The sequence below is a fragment of the Saimiri boliviensis genome, chromosome 10 (genome assembly GCF_048565385.1).
Source record: "Saimiri boliviensis isolate mSaiBol1 chromosome 10, mSaiBol1.pri, whole genome shotgun sequence".
In the NCBI taxonomy this organism is placed as follows: Eukaryota; Metazoa; Chordata; class Mammalia; order Primates; family Cebidae; genus Saimiri; species Saimiri boliviensis.
In genome coordinates, this window is record NC_133458.1 from 19,561,329 (window position 1) to 19,585,634 (window position 24,306).

At 46.2% G+C, this 24,306-nt stretch overlaps 1 protein-coding gene across 1 annotated transcript in view; it reads left to right on the forward strand.

Annotated features, from left to right (window-relative positions):
* The first annotated feature begins 553 nt into the window (after window positions 1–553).
* CREB3L2 (cAMP responsive element binding protein 3 like 2) overlaps window positions 554–24,306 on the forward strand; it is a 140,856-nt gene continuing 117,103 nt past the window's right edge. Inside the window, exon 1 of the mRNA XM_003929746.4 lies at window positions 554–1,039. Coding sequence (XP_003929795.1) covers window positions 938–1,039 — 102 coding nt within the window. The 5' untranslated portion in view covers window positions 554–937. The remainder of the gene's footprint in view (window positions 1,040–24,306) is intronic.

A 24,306-nucleotide genomic window follows, 5' to 3' on the forward strand; every position in this document is an offset into this window, starting at 1 on the left:
ATGTGAAGAACAATGACAATTTGCTAGAGCTGCACTAATATCAATTTATGTGCATGAGGAATATTTGTATTTTTGTATAATATGTAGTTCATTAAAAAAAAATCCGAGAGATTCAAATGAACTAAGGTCCTTGAAAATGTTTAAGTCCACCGCGCAGTAACTCTCGCGCTCCCTGTCAGCTCGCTGGCTAATTTCTGCGGATTCTCAGCAGGAGGACTGAGCTCACCCTCCCTCTTTTACAAAATGTATTCTTGTCGCTATTTCATTGGCTGTACCTTTTAGACGCACCTTTTACATTGGTCAAGCCTTCAGTCCATCACTTCCGGACTCAGGCCCTCTATTGGTCCGCAGTGGGCGACTGCCGTCAGCGGACCTCGCTCAGGAGGGAGGAGTCCCTCGGTGACGTCACAGACAAGCCCCGGCAACCTCCTAAGGCATGGGCGGAAACTTGCAGCGGCCTCTGCCTTTGGAGGGCGGGACAGAGCCGAGAGCGAGACTTCTGATTGGGTCTGCTGGGCTATACAGATACCTGATTGGTCAGGCCGCAGCTGGGTCCTGGAGCAGCGCCTAGGAGCCCTAGGGAGTCTCAAAGTTTGTGTCTGGATCGGTAGCGGAAAGTGGGCTCGCGGCGAAGGGATTTTCCTGGGATGAGAGCGGATCTCCTGCCTTCATTTTGGATGCACATCCCGCTTTAGCCCCTGCAGCCTTTGGTCAAGCCCGTGTCCTTGGGGATTCTCAGCTCTCCGAAGACACCAGACGGGAGCGTTTGGCCATTCTCCGGCAGAGGAGCAGACGTTTGCCTTCCAAGTGCAAAACTACAGACACGCGCGCTCACACACTCACGCACACGCGGAGAGAGAGAAACCTCGCGGTCCGAGGCAGCTCTGCGCGTCCCCTCCTGGGCTCGGCATCCCAGGCCAGCGCGGCCCGCACCGCCATGGAGGTGCTGGAGAGCGGGGAGCAGGGCGTGCTGCAGTGGGACCGCAAGCTGAGCGAGTTGTCAGAGCCCGGGGACGGCGAGGCCCTCATGTACCACACGGTGAGGACCCGGCGGGCGGGCAGGGGGGCTTTCAAAGCGGGGAAGTGGTGTCACTCGAGGAGCAGCTGGAGTCCTGGGACCTGGGAAGGCAGGGTTTGGGGCAGGGCATGGCCAGAATCAAGAGGTCCTGGGCTAGGTGTACTTGACTGTCGGAACAGATGAAGGTGGGCAGCAGCTGGCCCCTTTGCACTTTTCATGAGAGTAATGCCACTTTGTATTCCTTTAACAATTCCTGCTTTTTTTTTTTTTTTTTTTTTCCTGGAGCTGAGGCTTTTTCCTATCTGTAATATCATTTGCTGTTGCTAACAGTACTGTAATGCCGGAGGAGTGTGCGTTTTGAGAATAACATGCCTCTGCCTAGTTTGCTATTGACTTTTTGTGTGTGTTTTTAAAAAATTGGACAAGATTAACTAGCATTTCTTTCCCATCTCTCTAGTATTCTTTCTCCCTCACTGCCTTCCTCTCTTTCGTATTTATATTTTAAAAAGTACGTGTGTGTGTGTGTGTGTGTGTGTGTGTGTGTGTGTGTGTGTTGAAAGGGCTCCTCTAAGGAGAAAGGCGGCTTTATTTGCCTTCTTAAACTGTACGGCCAAGAAATCTGCTTCCTTTCTCTCCAGAGGAAAAACCAGCAGAGAAGTATGGAAAATCTGAGACAGTTGCACATTTAAGAAAGACCCTTGGGAAGGTGGGGCAGCTCACCAGTTGCTTGTTCAGCCTTACACTAATGCCTTAGAGATCTCTTTGGGGATTAAGCTGTCTCAGAGCTCACACATTCCTGTTAAAGTTTTTAATTTCAGTGTTTTGGTATTAAGTTTGCAAGAGGAAATTTTGTTTCCTATAGCCAGCACTGATCATAGGATGATGCACCATCTCTTTGTTTCTTATCCATGCAGACGTTTGAGGGGGAACACTAATGAGAAAACCACTAGAGGCTTGGCTGCTTCCCCTTCACGGTTTTTTTAATGGGGTCAGTACCAGGATATTTGAAACTTTTGCAAAATGGCCTGCAGGCTCCACCTCTTTGGCCTTTGCCTCTGGCTGACGTTATTTTGGGACAAGGAATGAGGACCTCCCTGCTGATTCCCACCAAAGTATTTGTGGTGGCTGAGAGTGGCTTGTTTGGAAAAAAAAAAAAAAAATGCAGGGTGCAGGGCTGAGAGGGAGTGGTATAGTTCATGCTGGGGCAAAAGCCAGATGTTCAGTGTGCTCCTCTGGGCTTTGCTGAGCCTGTCCTGAGGACACCATGTGGGCAGCATGGTGTTTGGGGTCCCAGATGTGCTCCTGTCCTGGGTAAAGAACTTGAAGCCTGTTGACCCTTAAATATCTTTTGATGATTGGGTGCTCCAGGGGTTTCTACTGACTGGCTACATGTTATCCATATGCAGAGGGGCAGCACTTCTCTTTTGTTCTTAAATTATCCGTCTTTTACTGTGACAGTGTCTCATCCAGCAGCTGCAATGCCACAGCTAGGGGTTGCCTTTCAGCTGGTTGGATGAATTACACATAGGCCTCCACCTTGCTGTTACTTGGCCCCGTAGCTAGCATTGTGAGTTCACAGGGAAAGGTGTGAGATGCTACCTGTGACAGTGGCATTCACTCCAGGAAGAACTGCTTGGACTGGCTCTAACATCTTTATGCACAGGTTCAGGGAGTAGAGACTTTACATTTGCTTTGATATTAACACCCCAGTTTTTCCGTCATTGTGATAAAACAGGAATGTGTGGTTATTTTTCTTTTAGTTCTATTTTTAAAAAAATGCTTATTATATCCTCCACTTAGGTACATGTCTCTGTTCCGTACAGCACATTCCTATAAAATGCCACTCATCATTGCTGCAAGTCAGTACAACAAACTGTGTGTATGAATTACTGTTGAAAGAGGTGTCGGTTTAGCAGCACAGATGATTGGGTTAGATTTCTCTCCAACTAAGGGACGTTTGGTAGAGGTGGGGAGAGAGATAACTTTCCCATCTGCTTCCTGAACTCTGTTGGATATCCAGGGGCAGAGCTGGTTGTTACTGCCTTTCATCCATAATGTGGCAACCTGACTCCAGCTGAGTCTTTATGTGGAAAAAGGATGGCCTGATTACGCATTCAGTCAAAGAGATATTTGTTCTTTCTATTAATATTTGTTGAATATATAAAGCACTTGGGAACATGTGTGAACAAAAGCAGAGAAAGCGTGTAAGTAGAACGAGGTGAAGGGGATAGAGAATACAAGGTGGAAGAAGAGCAAAATATGGGATTGAACTGAATGATCAGAGCAAGCTTCCCATAGAAAATGCATCTGAACAAAGATTGGAAGGAGGGAAGAGTCTTAGCTTAGCAGGATGGAAAACCAGAGCAAAGGCCTGGAGTAGGTGTGCATTTTCATGAGCCTGTGTTAATATCGTCTTCTGTTTTAGATTATCCATTTTGGTGAGTTATTTGTCTTATAAACTCCAGATACTTTTTTTTTTTTTTTTTTTTTTTGAGGGGAAGTCTTTCTCTGTTGCCCAGGCTGGAGTGCAGTGGCATGATCTCAGCTCCCCACAACCTCTGCCTCCTGGATTCAAGTGATTCTCCTGCCTCAGCCTCCTGAGTAGCTGGGATTACAGGCATATGCCACCACACCTAGCTAATTTTTTTAAAAAATATTTTTAGTAGAGACGGGGTTTCACTATGTTTGTCAGGCTGGTCTTGAACTCCTGACCTTGTGATCTGTCTGCCTCGGCCTCCCAAAGTGCGGAGATTACAGGTGTGAGCCACTGTGCCCGGCCTAAACTCCAGATACTTCTGAGACACCAGTGCCTGTTTTTGGAATGATTTGGTTAAACTTTCCAAGTTGAAGAGCGCCTTTGGGGAGGGTGAGGTGCAAATATACATTGGGAGGGTGGTAAGAGATGATGACAGCTATCGTCTATTGAGTGTTTGTCATCCGAGAGTCAGGCTGACCGCATGGCCTGCCACCCATGCAGTGCCACAGGGCTCCACACTTGATTTGATACTCTGCTGTCACCATCCTGAAAATCCTAATTCTTTTTGAACAGGGGACCTTACATTTTCATTTTGCATTGGGTTTCACAAATTACATAGCTGGTCCTGCTGAAAGACATTGTGTTTAGTGCTTTACAAAAATTATGCCATTTAACCCTTGTAAATGACCCAGCAAAACGAGCCATTTTTATTACTTTTATTTTACATATAAGAAAAATGACACTTAATGAGTTTAAGCAACTTGGCTTAGTTCCCATAGCTATTTAGTGATAGAACTGAGATTCCAAGCCATGTCTGCCTGCCTCCAAAGCCCAAGTACTTGCCCATTGGGCTGTCTGAATGAAGAATCCTGGCTTAAAGAGAAGGAACTGAGGAAGAGGTTGGGAGAGAATGATTGAAATATAGGAACTGCTGAGCCTGAAAGCAGCTAATGTTTAAATGAGGCTGACAGTGGCAGCCACCAAGCCTTCCTAGTGAGATCACTTTTGTTGCTCTAACTAGGGATTTAGTTACTGCATGCATGATTGCTAATGCCCTGTTTTAGCCAACCTATCACATACTTGATTTAAACAATTTAGAATGTTCAAGTTGCCCAAGGCTGAGATTATACTGTTTCTCAGGAGCCTTCTGTTAGCCATCAGGAGCAGTGCTTTTTTTTTGTTTTTTTTTATTTGGTTGGTTCTGAAGACGTCTTGGTTCAGAAGGACAAAGGCTTAGAGGAGACAGGTTCAAAGTCTAAGAAATAATGAAGCACATGAAGAGGGCAAAGATGGATTGATCATTAGATTCTGAATTATTAACACTCTGAGCTTCCTCTTGAAGCTTAACAAATAGTTTCCGTACAGATGATGAAATGTTATTTTAATTTAGCGAGTACTGATTTTCGGAAAGCTGCTGCTTCAAGATGGGATACAGGCTAAAAGTGACTCGAAAAGATGGCAGATCTAAAAATGAGAATACCCCTTGGGGTTTGGTACTACGGTGAGAAGAAACCTTGCCTCTTTCCCCAAACCTGCCTGTATGTTGGACATTTCTGCTATTTGTGTTGTATTCCTGTAAGATTCTCTGAAAATTACTTTCTGGGAATTATCTGTGCTTTTGTAATTTATTTTTTATTTTATTTTATTTTTGAGATGGATCTTGTTCTGTCAACCAGACTAGAGTGCAGTGGCACAATCATGGCTCACTGCAGGCTTAACCTTCCAAGCTCAAGTGATTCTCCCACCGCAGCCTCCAGAGTAGCTGAGACTGTCAGTGTGTGCCTCCAAGCCTGGCTAAAGTTTTTTTTTTTTTTTTTTTTTTGGTAGAAATGGGATTTCACTATGTTGCCCAGGCTGGTCTTGAATTCCTGGGTTTAAGGGATCCTCCTGCCTTGGCCTCCCAAAATGCTGGGCTTACAGCTGTGGGCCACGGTGCTCAGAATTTTCAAATGTAGTTTATATATGTACAAACTATATCTGGAAGGGTGCTCAAGAAATGGATAACTTTTGGGAAACGGGTTTGGGGGAGTGGAAGTCAAGAGATGAAGGGAAGCATGTCTACACACTATACCCTTTGGTACCATTCAAATTTTTACCTCCTGGCTGTGTCTAGAAAATTGAAGAAGTACAACTTGTAAAACTGGAGTAGAGGTCATTTTCAACCAAGTGTTCTTGGGCGAAAAGGGAGCTTCAGTGCTATAGAGAAACTCAGCACCACTCAAGGTCGGTGGGTGCCTATTGGGGAAGCAGGAAGGCACTGTGGAAAGGGGCTCTAGGGTAGAGGTTGGCAGGGGGTTTGCCAGTGATAAACCTTAGATCTTGATAATGTTCTCTCTTTCTTCTGTCTCAGTTTATCTATCTGGAAAATAAAACAGTTTTTGCAATTTTTGCCATGATTATAGCCTTTTGAAAAAGTATATAATAAAAACTAAGTCTTCGTGAAAGTAACAACAGAAGTTCTTCTTTTAAACGCGAAATTCCTATAAAGCCAAGTTATTTGTAAAATCACTTGGTGGTTATGCTACTATAGTTTTATATTTGGTCGGTTCTTCAAGTGAAATGACTGGTCCCAGATAGTGGTAGGTAGGGAGTCGGGGGAATGATCGACCTGCCTGGTGTCCAGATGGAAAGGTCATCTGGCTTCCATGCCGTACTGAGTGCTGAAAAGGAGTGGGCTGATCTCACAGGCCGTGTGGTTTCCTCTTCCTCCCGCCTGAATCAGAGAGTGATACGATTTCAATGCGACACTAAAGCTTTTGGTTTGATGTTCCACTTTGGAGTCAGCTCCTAGGGTTGGCCCCAGGCCAGGTTCTGAAGGGGAACCCAGGTCCTCACTGGCTGAGAATGGCATTACTTATGGTCACATACCTCCACAAGCTGAATAGATGATGAGTTCTAACGGGAGACAGAATTGGGAAGTAAGTATGATTTTTCCAGACCCTGTGGTACCGTTCGGCGTTCTCACCCCTTTGGTGTTCCCCGCCTTTCTCAGACCTCAGGTGTTCACTGTAATGTTCTCTTTCCAATTTCCTTTCTTCAAATTTTGCTGTCAGGAAAGATTTGATAAGCGTGCACTAGAAATCTAAGTATTAATAAGATTTAGCATGTTACCCCTGAATGGGCAACTATAGTTAACGATAATTACTTCAGATCAAAAGGATGAATCTCTACTTGGAGAACTTTGGGTGATAGCCAGGTAGCAGTGGGGAATATTTGGGGATTGGAAGAGGAACTCTCACTGCCCCGTCCCTCCACTATTTTGCAATGTGGCTCTTATTCATAAGGCAGCCATGTTTGTATGTTGCTAATTGTCTATGATCTAAAGGATTTCCATTGGCTTGGCAAAAAAATCTTTGACCCGTTATTTTATTGTCTCTGAAATTGTTCTCATGATACTGACAGAGGCTGGGAGGCGGTAGACATAGGCACAGTCTTAGAAGATGACAGGGCAGTACAGAGTTTTGTATTTGCCCTCCTTCTCGAAAGATCCCTGAGTTACAGTGTTCAAAGCAAACAGGGATCTGTGATGTGACATTGCTTTTGCAGGAGTTATAAGGCATAGCATCTAGATTAATAATTGAATTAATTACAGGGCTTGCAGCTCCAAGTAACTGAAAACTGAATCAGATTGGCTCATACCATAAGTAAATTATCTCAAGTTGCAGGAGGTTTAGAAATAGAGCCCCTTGGTTAGCTGATTCGGCAGTTCCTCGGTGTCCCCCCGGACCTTGGTTTTGCTCATGTGCAGCTTTCATCCTCAGGTTGGATGTGTGATGGCCATAGGAGTTACAGGTGTTACATTCAGAATAATAACATCCAGAGGAAGAGGAGCAGTTGTCTCTTTCTTAGAATGGAAGGAACTTTTCTTAGTAAGAACTGGGCCACATGATCATTCCTAAGCCAGTGGCTGGAAAGGAGAATGGGAGTTATACTATGAGCTTAGATTAATTGTGTGGGGATGGAAGAGATAGTGGAGACTCAACCAGCACGATCATTGAGATCATCAGTAAAATAGTCTGAGTTAACAGTTCCTTCCTTAGTCAAAAGGTACGTTTCTTTTCTCGTGAACATGGGCTAGCAACTAGAAAATTTAAAATTCACAGTAATTTGGCTGGGTGTGGTGGTTCACGCCTGTAATCCCAAGACTTTGGGAGGCTGAGGTGGGTAGATCACGAGGTCAAGAGATCGAGACCATCCTGGCCAAAATGGTGAAACCCCGTCTCTACTAAAAATACAAAAAAAATTAGCTGGGCATAGTGGCATGTGCCTGTAGTCCCAGCTACTTGGGAGGCTGAGGCAGGGGAATTGCTTGAGCCCAGGAGGTGGAGGTTGCAGTGAGCTGAGATCATGCTACTACAGTCCGGCCTGGTGACAGTGACTAGACTCCATCTCCCGCAAAAAAAAAAAAAAAAAAAAAAAAAATTACGTAATTTGCCCTGGGTGTGAAACAGCAAACCCAAGTACTGTGCCACTTGCAGAGTTCTTTTGTTTTTTGTTTTTAAATAGAGACAAGGTCTCCTTATGTTGCCTAGGCTGGTCTCGAACTCCTGGGCTCAAGGGATCCTCTTCCTCAGCCTCCCAAAGTGCCAGGATTACAGGCATGAGCTATCATGTGTGGCCCAGCAAGGTTTTAAGAACATTATTTAGCTGTCAGTGCCCAGTGAAGGAAGACTGTAGATGTAGAAATAGCCTCTTGAAAGTGCAGGTAAAGGCTATTCAGGGAGAGGTGGGAGCCAGGAGGAGATTACGGCTCTTGACTCACTAACTAGGAGATATATAATTAACTGTATTATCTCGACTTTTATCATCAGAGTGGACTACCCAGGCTAGAGGTAGCTAGCTGACCCTGTTATCATGCTCACCATTCAGGACAAGAATGATTTGTTCCGTTTGAGATCAACAGCAGGTGGAAAACTAAAAGCCATTTTTCAAAGAAGCGATTTTTTTCAGTTGCGTATGGCTGTTCAAATATTGGTGAGGCCACGTGTGCCTGTCTGCAACTTAAACTGCTGGCCTTATCCTGACATGGCCCTACCCCGTTTGCTGACTCTTTTGGGGCAAATAACCTTAAGCATCAGCAGGAAATTTGGTAGGGTTCAGGCCTGTGGTTGCAGAGCGTATCTGAATTGTCCAGACGAGTGATCCTATGAAGGAGGGAGTGCTGGCCGTATTTTCTGCCCCTTTGGAATCAGGGTGGAAAGGAAATGATGAGATCCACTGTCTTTGGATCAACCTTGAGCCTATTTCTCCTTTTCCCTGCTCAGTAGATGCTCTGGGAACCTTCCAAATGAAGTTTTAGGGAATCTTGATTTTTCCCTGAATCAAATCGTATAGGTTATTCATGAGGCGCATGGAAGAGGATGGGCCATTTTATCTATGGAGAATGTGAGATACAGAGCAGTAGAGCGATTTGCTCAGCACAAGTTCCTTGAGGACAGGAGATATAACAGTCTTTTCTATACCCTCATAAGAGTGTAGTCAAGCGTAGGATGTCCAGAGAATCCTAAGTGCTGACGAATAGTTAAGTAGAGTGAGACAGTCCTGGAAAATGGGTAAGCTGGGTGGCCTTTGCCTCTTTTAATTTATTTTTAAAACTCTGGGCAGGGTGTGGTGGCTCATGCTTGTAATCCTAGCACTTTTGGAGGCTGAGGCAGGAGGATCACTTGAGCCCAGGAGGTTGAGTCTGCACTCAGCTGTGATCACACCACTGTGCTCCGGACTGGGCAACAGAGAGAGAGACCCTGTCTCAAAATAAATAAATAAATGAATGAACAAACAAATAAATAAGCTCTGGATTCTTGTAAATGCTTTTGCAAATGTGAAAATTCAGTAAAATAGTGACTTGGGTAATTCAGTGTCGATATCTGTTCTTGTTTTGATTAGAGAACAAGATGGGCGTCGGGTGATTGAGTGACAGTCCTGATTTCCAGTGGGAGTAGAGTTGAAGGCAGCATCGTGGAAAGGGTGGGCTCTCAAGCCGGGCCAGTTTGGTGTTGAGGACCACAGGCTCTCAGGTGACCTTGGATACGTTACTTCACGTCTTTGGATTTCAGTTTCTTTGCATGCACTTCCTGACCCATAACAGAAGTACTTTTCCAGCCTGTCCCTAAGTCAAATGTCTTCTCTTTGAGGACGAGGTGTCCCGACCTTAGGAGTCTGACATCATTCAGGAAGTGGAGAGAGCCTGTCATTATTCTCTCTCATGCATCTTTCATTCCTCCCCTCTCCCTCTCCTACCTTCCACTATAAACACAGGCCTCTGCCTTGAACACATGTTTGCCAGATGCTCCCTCTTACTCATTTCTTTTCTTTTGTTTACTGCCAGGTTTTCTCAAGTGCACAGTCACCAGCTATGGCCTCCGTTTCCTCAGTCTCTACCCTGTACCTTCTGCCCTCTGGCTCCTACTGCTCACCCTCTCCCTAGCTGCTAAATCCAATAGTCTTTTCTCTGTCCTTACCTGCTGGGTCTCATGGGAGTATTGGGCCACACTGACCACAGGATTGTCTCATAACTCGCTTTTGCTTTGGTTTCCATGTGAATTCCACAGTGCAATTTACTTCACATCTTTAGTCATCAGTAATCTGGCAAGCTTAGTTCTTCCCCCTTCTCTGGCTTCCTTACCACCTGTTAAATGTGAGTGTTTGGTCCTCAGCCTTCTCTTCTCTCTGTACGTTCCCCTGGGCTCTGCTATCAACTTCAGTGCAGCTGGTTCTCAGCTTTTTATACTTGTTATTTGTCTTTCGATGAAAAACAGATCTTTGGAGTTTGACTCAAGCCTGCTAGGTCCACCTGAGCGGCAGAAGAGCTCTGGCTGCGTAACCCTTGAATTTTCATGATGTGTTTCTTGATATGTTTCAAAGGAGAGCTGGGACATTGATCCCTCTGATCGTTGCACCCGTTTATCTCAGGGAATGTTTAGTGATTCAGTTGTCTTGCAGTGTAAACCCAAGAGGAGCTCATGGGTCATTCCTGGGATTCAGCTGTTTCTACAGTCAATGTCACTCGTTAGAGGCAGGCTGTGTTTTGCGTAGACTTTTGCTTGTACTTTGGCTTGGGAAACCCTCTGTGGCATCCTGTGAGTGTAGGTCCAGTTTTTTCAACTGTGTGGAAGGCCAGTGCAAAAGTGAGACATAACTTCCCAGATTGTGTCCCACGTTTTCCTCTTGTGTGTACAGCTGCTCTGGGGCTCAGCTACAGTTGCCTCAGGTTGAATTGCCCACTTTAGAGTTGCTCTGTTCTGGTGTAGGTGTCATCTGTTTATTTGAACTTTACTGATATTATCAAGAGCTTTGAGTTTTTTTTTTTTTTTTTTTTTTAAGAATTATGATGAGTTATTCTGAACACCCATATTTTAATGCCTGATTCTTGTTAGAATTATCAATGGTAGCTCTTGGAAAAGAGTTTTTCTTTAGAGGATAAAGCCTTTTTTTTTCTTCCTTTTTTTTTTTTTTTTTTTTTTTTTTTGAGACAGAGTCCTACTCTGTTGCCCAGCCTGGAGTGCAGTGGCGTGATCTCGGCTCACTGCAACTTCTACCTCCTGGATTCAAGTGATTCTCGTGCCTCAGCCTCCCAAGTAGCTGGAATTACAGACACCTACCACCACGTTTGGCTAATTTTTTTGTATTTTCAGTAGAGACAGGGTTTCGCAATGTTGGCCAGACTGATCTCAAACTCCTAGCCTCAAGTGATCCACCCACCTTGGCCTCCCAAAATACTGGGATTACAGGCGTGAGCCACTGTGCTCAGCCATGCTTTTTTGTTGTATGAATTCATCACATTACAATTTACTTCACATCTTTAGTAATCAGTTTGTCCAACTGTAAATTCTACGTTTTTATTACATGATTTCAGAATCCCAGTGGTATTACATGTGTTATGCTCCTAGCATTGAAGATCTCCCATCTTTAAAAAATAAGCTATTTAAAACAACAGCAGCAGCATTCAACGATTGCGTATTTCATTTGGGCAATTCAATTGGCAGGTGCAGTTTTGTATTTCGTAGTCTCTGTTTACTGACTTAAAACCTTGTTTGGCCAGGTGCAGTGGCTCACGCCTGTAATCCCAGCACTTTGGGAGGCTGAGGCAGGTGGATCCTGAGGTTGGGGGTTCAAGACCAGCCTGACCAACATGGAGAAACCCTGTCTCTACTAAAACTACAAAATTATCTGGGTGTGGTGGCACATTGCCTGTAATCCCAGCTACTCTGGAGGCTGAGGCAGGAGAATCACTTGAACCTGGGAGGCAGAGGTTGCAGTGAGCTGAGATCACGTCATTCTACTCTAGCCTGGGCAAGAAGAGTGGACCTCCGTCTCAAAAACAAAAAACAAAAAACCTTGTTAAGTGAAACTCAGACAAAATAAAAAATGGAAAAACAGAGAGGCACAGAGGTAGGAAACATTTTTTTAATATTAGGAAAAAAAATCTCTTCAGACTCCTTGGCAAATAAAACGAGTCTGGGGAAAAAAATCTACAAACAGTTTCCTAGTTCTGTGAGTGGAAAATCCTGGTTTTTCACATTTCATATCTTGGAAATGTCTGAATAGTTTTTGTTTAAAGGGAAATTCCTTTTGGCTGAGAAAGAGCCTGCAAGATTCAAACTGATAGGGTGATGTTTTTAGAAAACTTGGAGGAAATAGGATTTGTGATGAAAATGCTTTCTCAGTGGCCAATTGTGTTAGACAGAAATTTAAATCCAAGGTTACCATTCGTAAAATTTTAAAGGTTCAGCCATTAACTCCTTCCTTCCCCTCACGTCCTGTCTGCGTGCATCCTGGGGAAGCATCGCACATAGCTGGTTCTTCCTCCAATTCGAGGGACTTAATGAGCTGCTTATCTGAGCATGTGCACATTCTAGGCAGGGGATATGCATTCTTGTCCTGTGGCTTTCCTAGTAGACTGGCAAGGGAGATGTGTAAACAGGTCATTACATTGCAAAACATTAAATGCCTGATACATGTTTTGCATGAGAGCTATGTTCAAAGTATTTCTGTAGCAAAGAGGATGGAATGACAAATCTGAAGGGGGTGAAGTATAAATAGGAGTTCACCAGGCAGTGGGAACAGCAGGTACAGAGTAGGAATGTGTAAAAAGTCATGACTGATTCTGGGAAGTCATTTTATGTGGTTTGAGAGTCGGGTGCTCTATGAGGAGTCTTGGGAGATACCACAGGATCATGTAAGGTTTGTGTACTTGGCAAATGACTTGGATATTCTTCTGCAAGATGTGAAGCTTTTAGCAAGAGAGACCAGACAGGAGCAGAAATGTATTCTAGGAAGGATAACTGGTGGTAGAAGTGATGGTGGAAAGTTGATCTTCTGGCTGGCTATTTCATCCATGAAGTAAGACAAGACGCCATGAGGGCCTGAACCCAACAGAGAGGAGTGGATGAATGCAGAGAGCATAGCGGAGGCTAGCCTGGAGGTGTGATTATGGGGCATGATGGGTATGGGAGACTTCTTGTTTTCTGGCTTGGCAGGCCAAGTTGACGGTGTTGCTGTTGACCTAGAATGGGAATATTTCGCGGGGTGGGGGGATGAGTTTCTCAGGGAAGATCATGAGCTTACTTTCAGGCACAGTAATTCTGATGTATTTGCGGAACATTCACAGAAGCGACACCTAAAAGACATTTGGAAACTTGGGTCTGGGGTTCTGGAGAAAGGTCTGGACTGGAGTAGATTTGGGTGTTAGGATTCTGGTGAGGAATTAGTGAAGCTAATAATCCATATACGATAGTTCAGAAAGGTTAGAGTGAGAGGAAGGAGTATGAGCGAAGGGCTGAATGTGGAGCCCTGGGGGCAGCAGAAGGGGTTGGCCAGGGAGAAGAGCCTGCAGATAGAACCCAGAAAGAATTGTCAAAAAAAAAAGTGGAGAAAAGCCAGGAAAATTTCGTCATAGGCTCCAAAAGACAGGAGAGTCGCTACAGAGTGGTCAGTATAAATAAGGGTTGAGTGTGCCATTCAGCTGACCGCTGGGTCCCCCGAGGACTTACTAGCATGTTAGCTCAGGGTGGTGCCTGTGTCTCCGCAGCCACAGGACTTCACTGTAGCAGACCTGTGTGCATAGGGTGTGGCATTCTGCTGGGAAGGAGAGGCTGGGTTTCCAGGCAAAAGCACAAACTGCGGAAGCCCAGACACTCAGAGTAAATGGAGAAGCTACAGAATGCAGCACTGCCTCTTTTAATTTTTTTAGAACAAAGTTACTGTCAGTCCTCAAAATTGGCATTGGAGACCATCACCGGTTCATTGGTGCCTGTGTAGTTTTATGAGGGTCCCCTCCCCTCCCCTCCCCTCCCCCTCCCCTCCCCTCCCCCTCCCCCTCCCCCTCCCCCTCCCCCTCCCCCTCCCCTCCCCTCCCCTCCCCCTCCCCCTCCCCCTCCCCTTCCCCCTCCCCTTCCCCCTCCTCCTTTCTTTCCCTTCTCTCTCTTGCTTTCTTGCTATGTTGCCCAGGCTGATCTTGAACTCCTGAGCTCAAGCCATCCTGCCAACTCCGCCTCTCAAGGTGCTGGGAGAGCCTGGCCTCTGAGGGTTCTTTTTTCATTCTTCTCTCTAGGTAAGTCCATCTATCTCTGGATATCTTTCCCATCGGCAGGGAGGAGTTAGTGCATGTGTCTCTTTTGAGAATGTGTCATTTGCAGTTCTGTTTTGAGGCTTTGGAAAAGGATAGCCTTTGTATTCATTATACCTGTTCAAGAGTGTTGGGATTCACCACGTGACTCCAAGGTTTGAGTGTTTTCCTCTCTTTATTTCTTCCGACTCTTCCACCAAGGAAGTATCAGGTGGATCCACCGAATGCCAAAAATGAGTTTGATCACAGAGGCATCAACAATGTTCAAATGGTAGAAACAGAGAAACAAGCCCTCATTGGTTCCATTTTTGCATGACGTAATAAGGACAGGTGAGGACAAATGGCTTTGTGATAAAAATATGAGCCTGTAGAAGGAACATTAAGTAAATAATTGCAGCTTCAAAGAAAATGAGCACCTGCTAGCGATGCCTGGGTTTGAGGCCCACAAAGGCACTCTGGCGGGACACATCCCTGCTCCCATCCTGTGCCTCCTATGTGCCAGGGCTGGATTCTGGATTCTGCCCTTGATCTCTACTTCACTGTATCTCTGTTCCCGTCATGGCCCTCGGGCCTCCCAGGGACATGAGGAACAGGGATGGGAGGAGGAAGCCCTTCATCTGGGCCGGAGGTCAGGAGTGAGGACTGAAGACAGGTGGATGGACAGGAAGGAGAATTTTTCCTCGGGACTGCATAGGGAGGAAAGGGCCACCCTTCACAGCCCAGAGCAGAGCAGGCTCTTTGAAGGAGACACAGAGGTTAGGATTCACTCCACAGTTCAGCTGTGTGGTGAATTAAGTGGGTTTCTGAGGCATGACTGGGCAGCAGATGGCTTTTTATCACATTGTGTCAATGAGAAAATGTCTTGTGAGTTTGAACCACCTATGTTAAAAACTTTAAAAAGAAAGATGGAGAAAGGTGTGGTGGCCTATGCCGATAGTCCCAGCTACTTGTTGGAGGCTGAGGTGGGAGGATTGCCTGAGCCCAGGAGGTTGAGGCTGCAGTGACCATGATTGTGCCACTGTACACCACCCTGGGCAACAGAGACAGATCCTGTTTCTCCAGAAACAGAAAGCGTTTCAGAGCAGTTTTATGTTCATAGCAAAATTGAGCAGAAATACAGAAAGTTCCCATATACCTCTTGTTCCTCCAACAGACGAAATCTGTGCCCCCATCAACATCTTGCTATTACAGACTTTTGGTATATGGATTTATAAGCTGGGGTCACCTGCGGCAGCTTTTGATTTTAACTTAATTTTTTAAGATTAGTCACAGATAAGCCTCCCTTTGTAGTCTAGCAAGAAGCCACGTTGACCCACAAAAGGCTTAAACACCAAAGACTGTATCCTGTATTTTGTTTTTTGCCGCTGAAAACTTATTCACACAACTAGGCGCAGACCTATAGATTTCAGTACAGTACCATTAAAAAGTTAAAATATGATGTGGCATTTCCGTACCTCTTGCCATTTATAGACGACTCAGGCAGTAGATGTTATCCTTGGGAAAGAGATGGGATCTAGTGAGGAAATAGTATATAGTTTTTGTAATCAAAGAACCCGGCTCTGATCTTCATAGTTTTGACTTTTAGCTTCCTACCCCGGAATGGTATTCATTTCTGAGGCACTGCCAGGAGCTGTTTTTCTGGTTCTGCTCTGGGTTTGCAAGCTTTCTCTCCAGGCTCTCCTGTAGCCCATGACCCATGTTGGAGCTGCTGGGAGAGAGGGGGCATGGGGGCCTGAGGAGGCCAAGGCCTAAACCAGCTGCAGGCAAACAGCTGTACTCCAGCAAGGGTGATATCTGCCTCGCCCTTGGGCTGGGGCATCATGTTCTAACTAAGGCACCCAGTGACCCTGGCAGTCTTTATCGTCGTATTTTCTTGTGTGGTCAGAGAGAGGCAGAAATGTAGCTGCCAAAAAACCATTTGGTTTTTCAGCCGTGTTTACAAGCTGAGGAACATGAGGCCCGTTGAAACCCAGAATTTCCTTTTGACTGAAATACAGACTTCCAGGAGGACACTGAAATGAAGGTGGGATGGCTGGGCGGATTGAGCACGAGGAAGTTTCAGCTTCTCATTTCTACCCTCCCAGTTTCAGTGGTGGGATTCTGAACGGCCTTTCGCCTGCAGATTGCTCAGCCGCTGGAAAAGGCAGGACAAAGGCAGTGAGTGGGAGGAGCAGGGATTTTGGAGTCAGCACAACTTCATAGCCGTTATCACCACTGGCAAAGGATTTATTTAGTGCCCCTGAGTCCTGTTGACATGGCACTCATGGAAAATGACGATATCTGCATGGTGCTGTGTGTTGAAGTAATGGATGAGGCTAATCACAGTGAATGGAATCCGTCTTAGGGGTGCATTGCTCCAGCCTCTGCTGCCAACTTGCCCTCCTTCCCAGTCCCAGGGAGCTGGGGCACTCCCTGGCATACCTGTTGGGAAACACTGATAAGTGTGCTTGTCTACTATCTCCTCTAACCAAATGGAGACACCATGAAAGCAGAGACTTTGTTTTATCCAGTACTGTTTATCCCCAGATAACAGAACAGTGCTGGACTCATGGTAGGTGTCCAGTAAAATGTTTGGTGAATGAATGGATGAAAAAAATGAATGAGTCTGGGCTTACGATCTGGTTCTGGCTCTCCCTACTCTAAGCACCTTTCTGAGACTGTTTCACAAAGCCCTGGTGGGGGAAGATAAATGACATGACATAAATCAAGTGTCACCGTGTCTGGTATGTGACCACTGCATGGGTGATATGAGGTTCCTTTCCTCCACTTTTTTTGCTCCAGTAATTTCAGAGAGGCCTAGGAAGAAACTCTTTGCTGCATTTTGAACTCAGGAGAAAATGGGTAAATAGAATAAGGGCTCTGAATTGTGGCCTAATTGTGCAAAGGTATTTAGGGGAAAAAGACGGGAAATACTTCCTCAGTTCTTACCTGAATCCTTATAGGTTTCAGGCCCCGTATTGATTTGCATGACTGAATTAACACTTCAAATTTTCAGGCACCTGCTTCTGAGGAACTGAAATTCTTTGGCAGTTTTGAGGGGGTGGGTTGGCAGCAGGTGTTAGCGTTCTTTATGTTACAAGAGGGAAGGCAAGAAGGGGATGGCTTATTCCATGTCTCTGCCATTTCCTAAAACACCTCCATCCCTGGACATTGAGGTCACTGCTTTTTTCCTAATGAAAATAGATTTTCTTGGGCTGATTGTGACCCGTTTAGGGGTCCATTAACAGCAGGAAAGTGAGTAGGGGACAGCAGGATGACATTGAGCAGCCCTGGGGGCTATGTCTTGCAGTGTCATGGATGCGCTGAAGGGCTCTCTGTCCTCCAGATCTGGGGCTTCCTGGTGGAGCACTTTTGGAGTGCTATTGATAACGCTGCAGCAAGGCATTTAAGCCACATACCCACTCTGACCCATGGCTGAACTGTATCTAGCTTTGGCAGTTCCCAGGCGGTTGATATACATAATGTTTAGCGAGAGAACCTCTCTGAGTCCTGCTTTCCTGTGAATCAGGTTCTAAGTTGCTCTCTGGTGCCTTCCTATTATCTGGACCAAACAGCATTTTATCAAACATTGGTTCCATGGAGATTCTGGCATGCAAACAGGCCCCCTTCTCCCTTTCCATAATGTCTTATTGCTTTGGCAGTTTCAGTAGGTCTTTGAAGAGAGAGCTGTCAAAAATCTGTGACCAAATGTCAATCTCTCTTGGAAGTTCAGTTACACATTTTTTTATTTTAAGCAAAAGCAAAAAGAAAACAAAACCCCCACCTCCCCGCAGTACTCATTGCTGATAATGGAGTTGAATGAGAAAGAAAGAAAATCTTAGTTATTGAGGCCAAGAAGCTTTAATGAGCTACCTGAAGGTTCTTCTCTATTGGGCTACATTATTGTAAAAGAGTTTGCAGTTTGGGAGACTTTTTGAAACCTTTGATCTTTTCTGAAACACAGACGCCTTTCATGGAGAGGTTTGTTCTTTGGTATTTGCCAACTGAAAGAAAAATGTCCTGGGCCGGGTGCAGTGGCTCACGCCTGTAGTCCATTACTTCGGAAGGCCAAGGTGGGCGGATCACCTGAGGTTGGGAGTTCAAGACCAGCCTGGCCAAGATGGAGAAACCCCATCTCTACTAAAAAAATACAAAATTAGCCGGGCATGGTGGCACATGCCTGTAATCCCAGCTACATGTGAGCTGAGGCAGGAGAAGCGCTTGAACTTGGGAGGCAGAGGTTGCGGTGAGCCAGGATTGTGCCACTGCACTCCAGCCTGGGCAACAGAGCAAGACTCTGTCTCAAAGAAAAGAAAAATCCTGGTAAGTAGATTTTTTTTTTTTTCCCCAGAGCTTTTTTGAGGAACTATTACTTGAGCCAAGTTTGCTTTTAGAAAAACAAAACAAAAAGCAGCAGCAGCAACAGCAACAAAATAACAAGAACAAAAGCATGAAGATGACAGCTAATCTGTCACTTGGCTTGAACATTTGGTAATTTAAACATGTAAGGGCTTATTTACCTTGTGGACTGAGCAGTTCGGAGCCAGGCCCTCCAGGGCTTGTGTAGTGCTTGATCAGAGCCAGTGGGGCCCAGATGGACCTTTGTCCTCATGACTACAGGATGAGTTCAGCCTAACATCAGCCTCACAGGAGAAGGTGGCAGGGAAAAGAAGGAAGGATAGTGCGTATATTAGGACAAGCCAAGGCTTTCTCTGAGGCCTCCCGCAGAATTCTCCTTAGGTTTCACTGGCCATCCCTCGCTGCAAAAGAGGGCAGGAAGGTGTGAGTGTGTTAGCTTAGTACCTTGCCACCCTGAACAAAGCTGGTGTCTGATAGTAAGGAGGACGGGCAGGATGGATACTGAGCGGTCAAGCAGCAATGTCCACCACATCCCAAAATAATGTTTTCTCAAATTTACAGAATCTAAGGTCTAGTTGGGGCCTGTGAGATGGCCTAGAACAACACCTTCGTCTCACAGATAAGGGAACTACTTAATTTCCTTCTACTTCTGCTCAGCGTGCAGGGCCTGTGAACCACAAACCTCAGTGGCACTTTTCGGCACTTCTGGGTGTGGCTGCTCATCCCCTGATCCCCAAACTGTGCCTGGAATGTGAGTGGGCCGAGTAGCTCCTTCCCTGGAGAGAGCAGAGTGGGCAGTGTGCGTATGGGAATCAAAAGGCCTGATTGTGCTTTCTCAAGAGAAGCAGCCAGCCAACAATAATGACTGGGCCGCCCCAGTGCAGAACCTGGAATCCAGCCTTCTGGAATGATCGCAAAAGCCATAGAAGACTCAGTCCCTGCCCCTGAGGAGTGAAGGTCTAGCAGGGCGGACAGAACAACCACAGGGGAGAGACAGAGCAGAGACGTACGCAAACAATGAAGAAAGCCCTAAGAAGCGAGGCCAGGAAGGTGGCTTGGAGGCGCTGGCTTTGACCAGGGATTTCTAAAGGTCTGTTATTTGGTGGCTCACAATGGTGCATAAAAATACTAATTGAGAGTCAGCAGCTTCCCCTGGTCGGAGCAATTTAACAGCACCTGCCTGAAGCCTGGTGTGTTTTCTTTAGAAGAACAGCCTGAGTCAACAGCGATTATGGACTCCCCGATGGGTGCAGAGGGCTTGTTAAGTTAGCCAGACTTATTGGAACGTGTCTAAAAGAACACTCGCTCTGTACCAGCGTTTCCTCTGAAGTTTCGATCTCCATCCTCTCTTCCTTTCTCCATCTCTAGGACTGCTTGGTAGCTCTGATGTTGCATTTCTGCCTTTGCCTCTCCCGTTTAAGATTCTTTCTTCGAGGGCCCAGCCAACCTCCTCAGTCCTGGGCCTGTGTGCTAGATAGTGCTCTGGAAGGCATTCTCTGCCTTGGCATAGGCCCATGTGGTTGGTGAAGTAGGCAGAAATGAGGGGACTAGTGTTTCAGAGGCTCCTAACGGCACACATGGGACCAGGTAGATTGTATTTTGGCATTGAGAGTATCTGGGTATATTAGTCTGCTCAGGCGGCTATAACAAAATACTGTAGATGGGTGACTTAAAACAACAGGCTTTGATTTCTTATAGTTTGGGAGACTGGGAAGTCCACGATCAAGGTGCTGGTTCCTGGTGAGGGCTCTCTTCCTGGCTTGCAGATGGCCACCTTCTCACTATGTCCTCCTGTGGTAGAGAAAGCATCTTCTTTTTTTCTTTGTCTTACACCCTCTTCTGATGGAGTTACTAATCCCAGCATGAGGGCACCATCCTTCTGGCCCATTTAACTCTCAGGCCCAGTCTCCAGATAGTGTCACTTTGGGGGTTATGGCTTCGGCATATAAATTTGCAGGTGTATTTATCTGTCCTCACGCTGCTAATAAAGACATACTCAGGACTGGGTAATTTCTAAAGGAAAGAGGTTTGATTGACTCATAGCTCTGCATGGCTGGGGAGGCCTCACAATCTTAGTGGAAGGTGAAAGGCATATCTTACGTGGTGGCAGGCAAGAGAGAGCTTGTACAAGGGAACTCCTCTTGATAAAACCATCAGATCTCATGAGTTTTATTCACTGTCATGAGAACAATACAGGAAAGTCCCACCCCCAGGATTCAATGACTTCCTACTGGGTCCCTCCCATGACAAGTGGAAATTGTGGGAGCTACAATTCAAGATGAGATTTGGCTGGTGGCTCACAAAGGTGTGTAAAAATACTAATCGAGAGTCAGCAGCTTCGCCCGGTTGGAGCAATTCAACAACACCTGCCTGAAGCCTGGTGTGTTTTCTTTAGAACAGCCTGAGTCAACAGTGCTTAGGGACTCCTTGATGGGTGCACAGGGAGTGTTAACCCCCAATGTGACAGTATCTGGAGACTGGGTCTGAGGGTTAAATGGGCCGAAAGGATGGTGCCCTCATGATGGGATTAGTAACTTCATCAGAAGAGGGTGTAGGAAAAAGGGAGAAAAAGATCTTCTCTCTATCACAGGAGGACATAGTGAGAAGGTGGCCATCTGCAAGCCAGGAGGAGAGCCCTAATCAGCCCAATCGTATCAGCAGGGGACACAATTCAGCCCGTAGCACTGGAGGCTCACTGGAGTTTCATAAGCCTCCCAAGGATGCATGGTGGTGACCAGAGCAGCGTGTTTTCTACTCGAAGAAACCTGTGAGAGTTGAGAACCTGCAGACTGAAGGTTCTTAAGTTGGGTTCATGACCTGAAGAAGGTCTGGGAACATCCAGAAATGCTCTTCAGGGTATTGTATGTGTAGTGGATGTGTACATGTTTCATCACATTTTCAAAAGATATGCATGACCTAACAAGGGTAAAGGCTACTGTCCCGGAGACTGTATCTGTAAAGTAGAGGCCGAGAGGGAACAGGTCTATGCACAGTGGTGTCTACCACCAGCATCCCGTGTGTGTGCGGGCCAGGACTCCCCACCTTATGGTACAGCCCCTCCCCCGGAGCCTTCCAGAGAAGCTCTGCTCCCTCCTGCTGCTGGGCACTAATTAGACCCTGACTGCTGGCAGGTGAGCTCACTGCCCAAGAATTAAAGAGAGAGAGAGAGCTCTTCCCCCAAAAGCTGCCCCGTGCCTCTGTACCCGAAACCTAACCGTTGTTGTCTTTTACTTATTATTTTTGGAGCAAACTCTATTTTTGGAGCATACATGAAACAAATGGCTGTCTTACATCATAAACCAAAAAAGCCATTGTGCATGTTGAAGACATTTCAGAGTATTCTCAAGATTCTGACTCAAAGCAGATGAGCAGAAGCCGGCTTTTCTGCCTTTAAATGGAGGGCTCTGGCCGCCACATTCATTCATCCCTCCTTGAGCTAAACCGTTGCCTGCCGGATAACTGATCTCAAGAGCAGAGCTGGAACTCATGGGTATACATTTTTGGTCTGTGATTTTTTTCCTACTTAATTTCCGTGGATCTGGACTGTTATCTGACCCCATACTTTTTCCCCCCCCCTCATTTTCTACTTCCTGGTCCTCCCACACCACTAATCCTTCTCTACACCCATGTTGAATTTTATTTGACCTTGTTTGATACGTTTTCTAAGTCACTTCAGTTTTTTTTTTTTTTGAAACTTGGTACACATGAATGCATTTTAAAAGCACAGGCCTGCACAGGATCTGGGTTTATCCTCAGGCGAGGCCACTGCTACCCTGACCCATCCCCAAAGGGTGCTGAAGGCCTTTGCCAATGCCTCACCTTCCCATTCTCCGCTGGGGCTCCCTTTCCTCCTCTCCTTTCTGTCCTTCTCTTTCCCTTTTTGTCTCTGTTGCTCTCTTCTTTCTCTCATTCATGCAGGCCTTCCCCACCTCCTCTGGGCTTTAACTCTGCCACTGTTCCTAGAGTTTTGCTCAGCCCTGACAGGTGTGAGGACCTGAACTCAGGGCTTGGGATCTCTTCTTAGGTTCTCCTGCGTTATTGCAAGGACTCAGGGTCCTCAGCAGATGGGGTGGCATTCTGGAGGGTGTCACGTCAGTGGTGTGCATCGTTAAGGGTCTTTGGAGGGGATTTCTGTCTGGCATTTGGAAAGTGCAGAACTGACTTTCTAAATGTATGGAGTAGCTTACGACAAAACAAAGGAGGGTCACATTGTGGAGGAACGGGAGCCAGTGCATAAATAAAGAGCAGGGGTGGCCAAGAGAGGAGCTGGTCACTCTTAGAGATTAATGAGGAATTTTGCGGGTGTCCAGTGGAAAATTGTTTCCTAGTTTGCCTTTCCTGCCCCCTCCGTCTTGGTTGAAATTCTGAGGTCCTTCAGCCTATAGATCTAGCAACTTTGGAGCCTATACGGAGAAATCCCATGTCACGTATTTTAGGAGCCTGGGCCACTGGTTGGAGAAGTCTGAAAGTTGGTCTGAAAATTAGCTGGGCATGGTGGTGGGCACCTGTAATCCCAGCTACTTGGGAAGATCACTTGAACCCTAGAGGTGAGGTTGCAGTGAGCTGAGATCGCACCACTGCACTCCAGCCTGGGTGACAGAGTGAGACTATGCCTCAAAGAAAGTAGGTCTGCTTTTTACAGGTGTCTGTCATGCTTGGGGTAAGCCCTGGGCACCAGCAAGTCTTCCCTCCCCCTTTCTCTGGTTGTGTTTGTCCAGACCTGGGGTTGCCCCCCTACCAGTTTGGAACCTTTTTAATTGAGCCTGTGGTCACCTCCACAACTCAGCCTGGCTGACCGCTCCCTTGAGCTGCCCCAGCCCGAGTCAACCCACTGGAACCGTGAAGCTCCTGCTCTGCCTATCCCCGCCTAGAGCAATGAGTCTTGGTTGTGCATCACACTTACATGGGAGTGTCAACAATTTTGATGCCTGGGTCCCAGTCCAAGAGATTCTGATTTAATTGGTTCTGGGATGAGGACTGGGCATCAGGAATTTTAAAAGCTTTCCTAGTGCTTCCAAAATGAAACCAAGGCTGAGAACCACTGACTGGGAGCATGACTACTCAAAGCTTGGTCCGTGGTCTGGCAACATGCATGTCCTGGGAGTTTGTCACAAATGCAGAATCTCAGGCCCTACTCCAGACTTTCTGAATTATAATCTGAAGGTCCTCAGATGATTCATGTGCATGTTAAATTTGAGAACTGCTGGCTAGAATATTCTGCTACCCCTCCCATGAGGCTGATTGGACTCACCTACCATCTGTACCCACCAGGTACTAATGCCAGATCAAGCTAGATGGAGCCCAAGAAACTGACATGCCCCCACCGCAGGATCCCTTCTTGGGAGTCCATTCTACATCTGAGTTAGGCTCCCTGCTCTTTCCATTTCTGACTGATTCCTTTTATACCTGCCCACTCAGAAGTCCTAGCATGTCTCAAGGCCAGAGATTGAAAGAGCCAGGCAGCGTTTTAATTTTTAAATTAGGGCTGGTAGGACTGGCTGCAACCTGAGCCTTTTGATGTCTTGGCCAGATGACCTGCCCTTCCTGTGCTTTACCTGGTCAGCCTGGCAGAGCCTGCCATCCTGACCCTGGAGGAGGGTAGGACCAGGAAAATCAGGCTAAAAGGAAAAGTTTCAGGAAAATAAATGAGTGCAACACACGAGAGCTGGGATCAGTTAGAACAGAGATGACAGGCACAAAGCCCTGGTGTTCTTCCCTCCCCGTGTGTCCCGATCATGCTTGTTTTTCAACACAGATCTTTCCCCTACTGAACTCAGACTTGACGCTGGTTCCTCTGTCAATAGGGCAGCCCGGGCAGACATAGTCAATTACATTTTGCACTCAAGATGCAACTATTTCGAAATTTCTTTTTCCTAGAGTAGCGTCATTGACTGCTCTCATTGTGAGTCC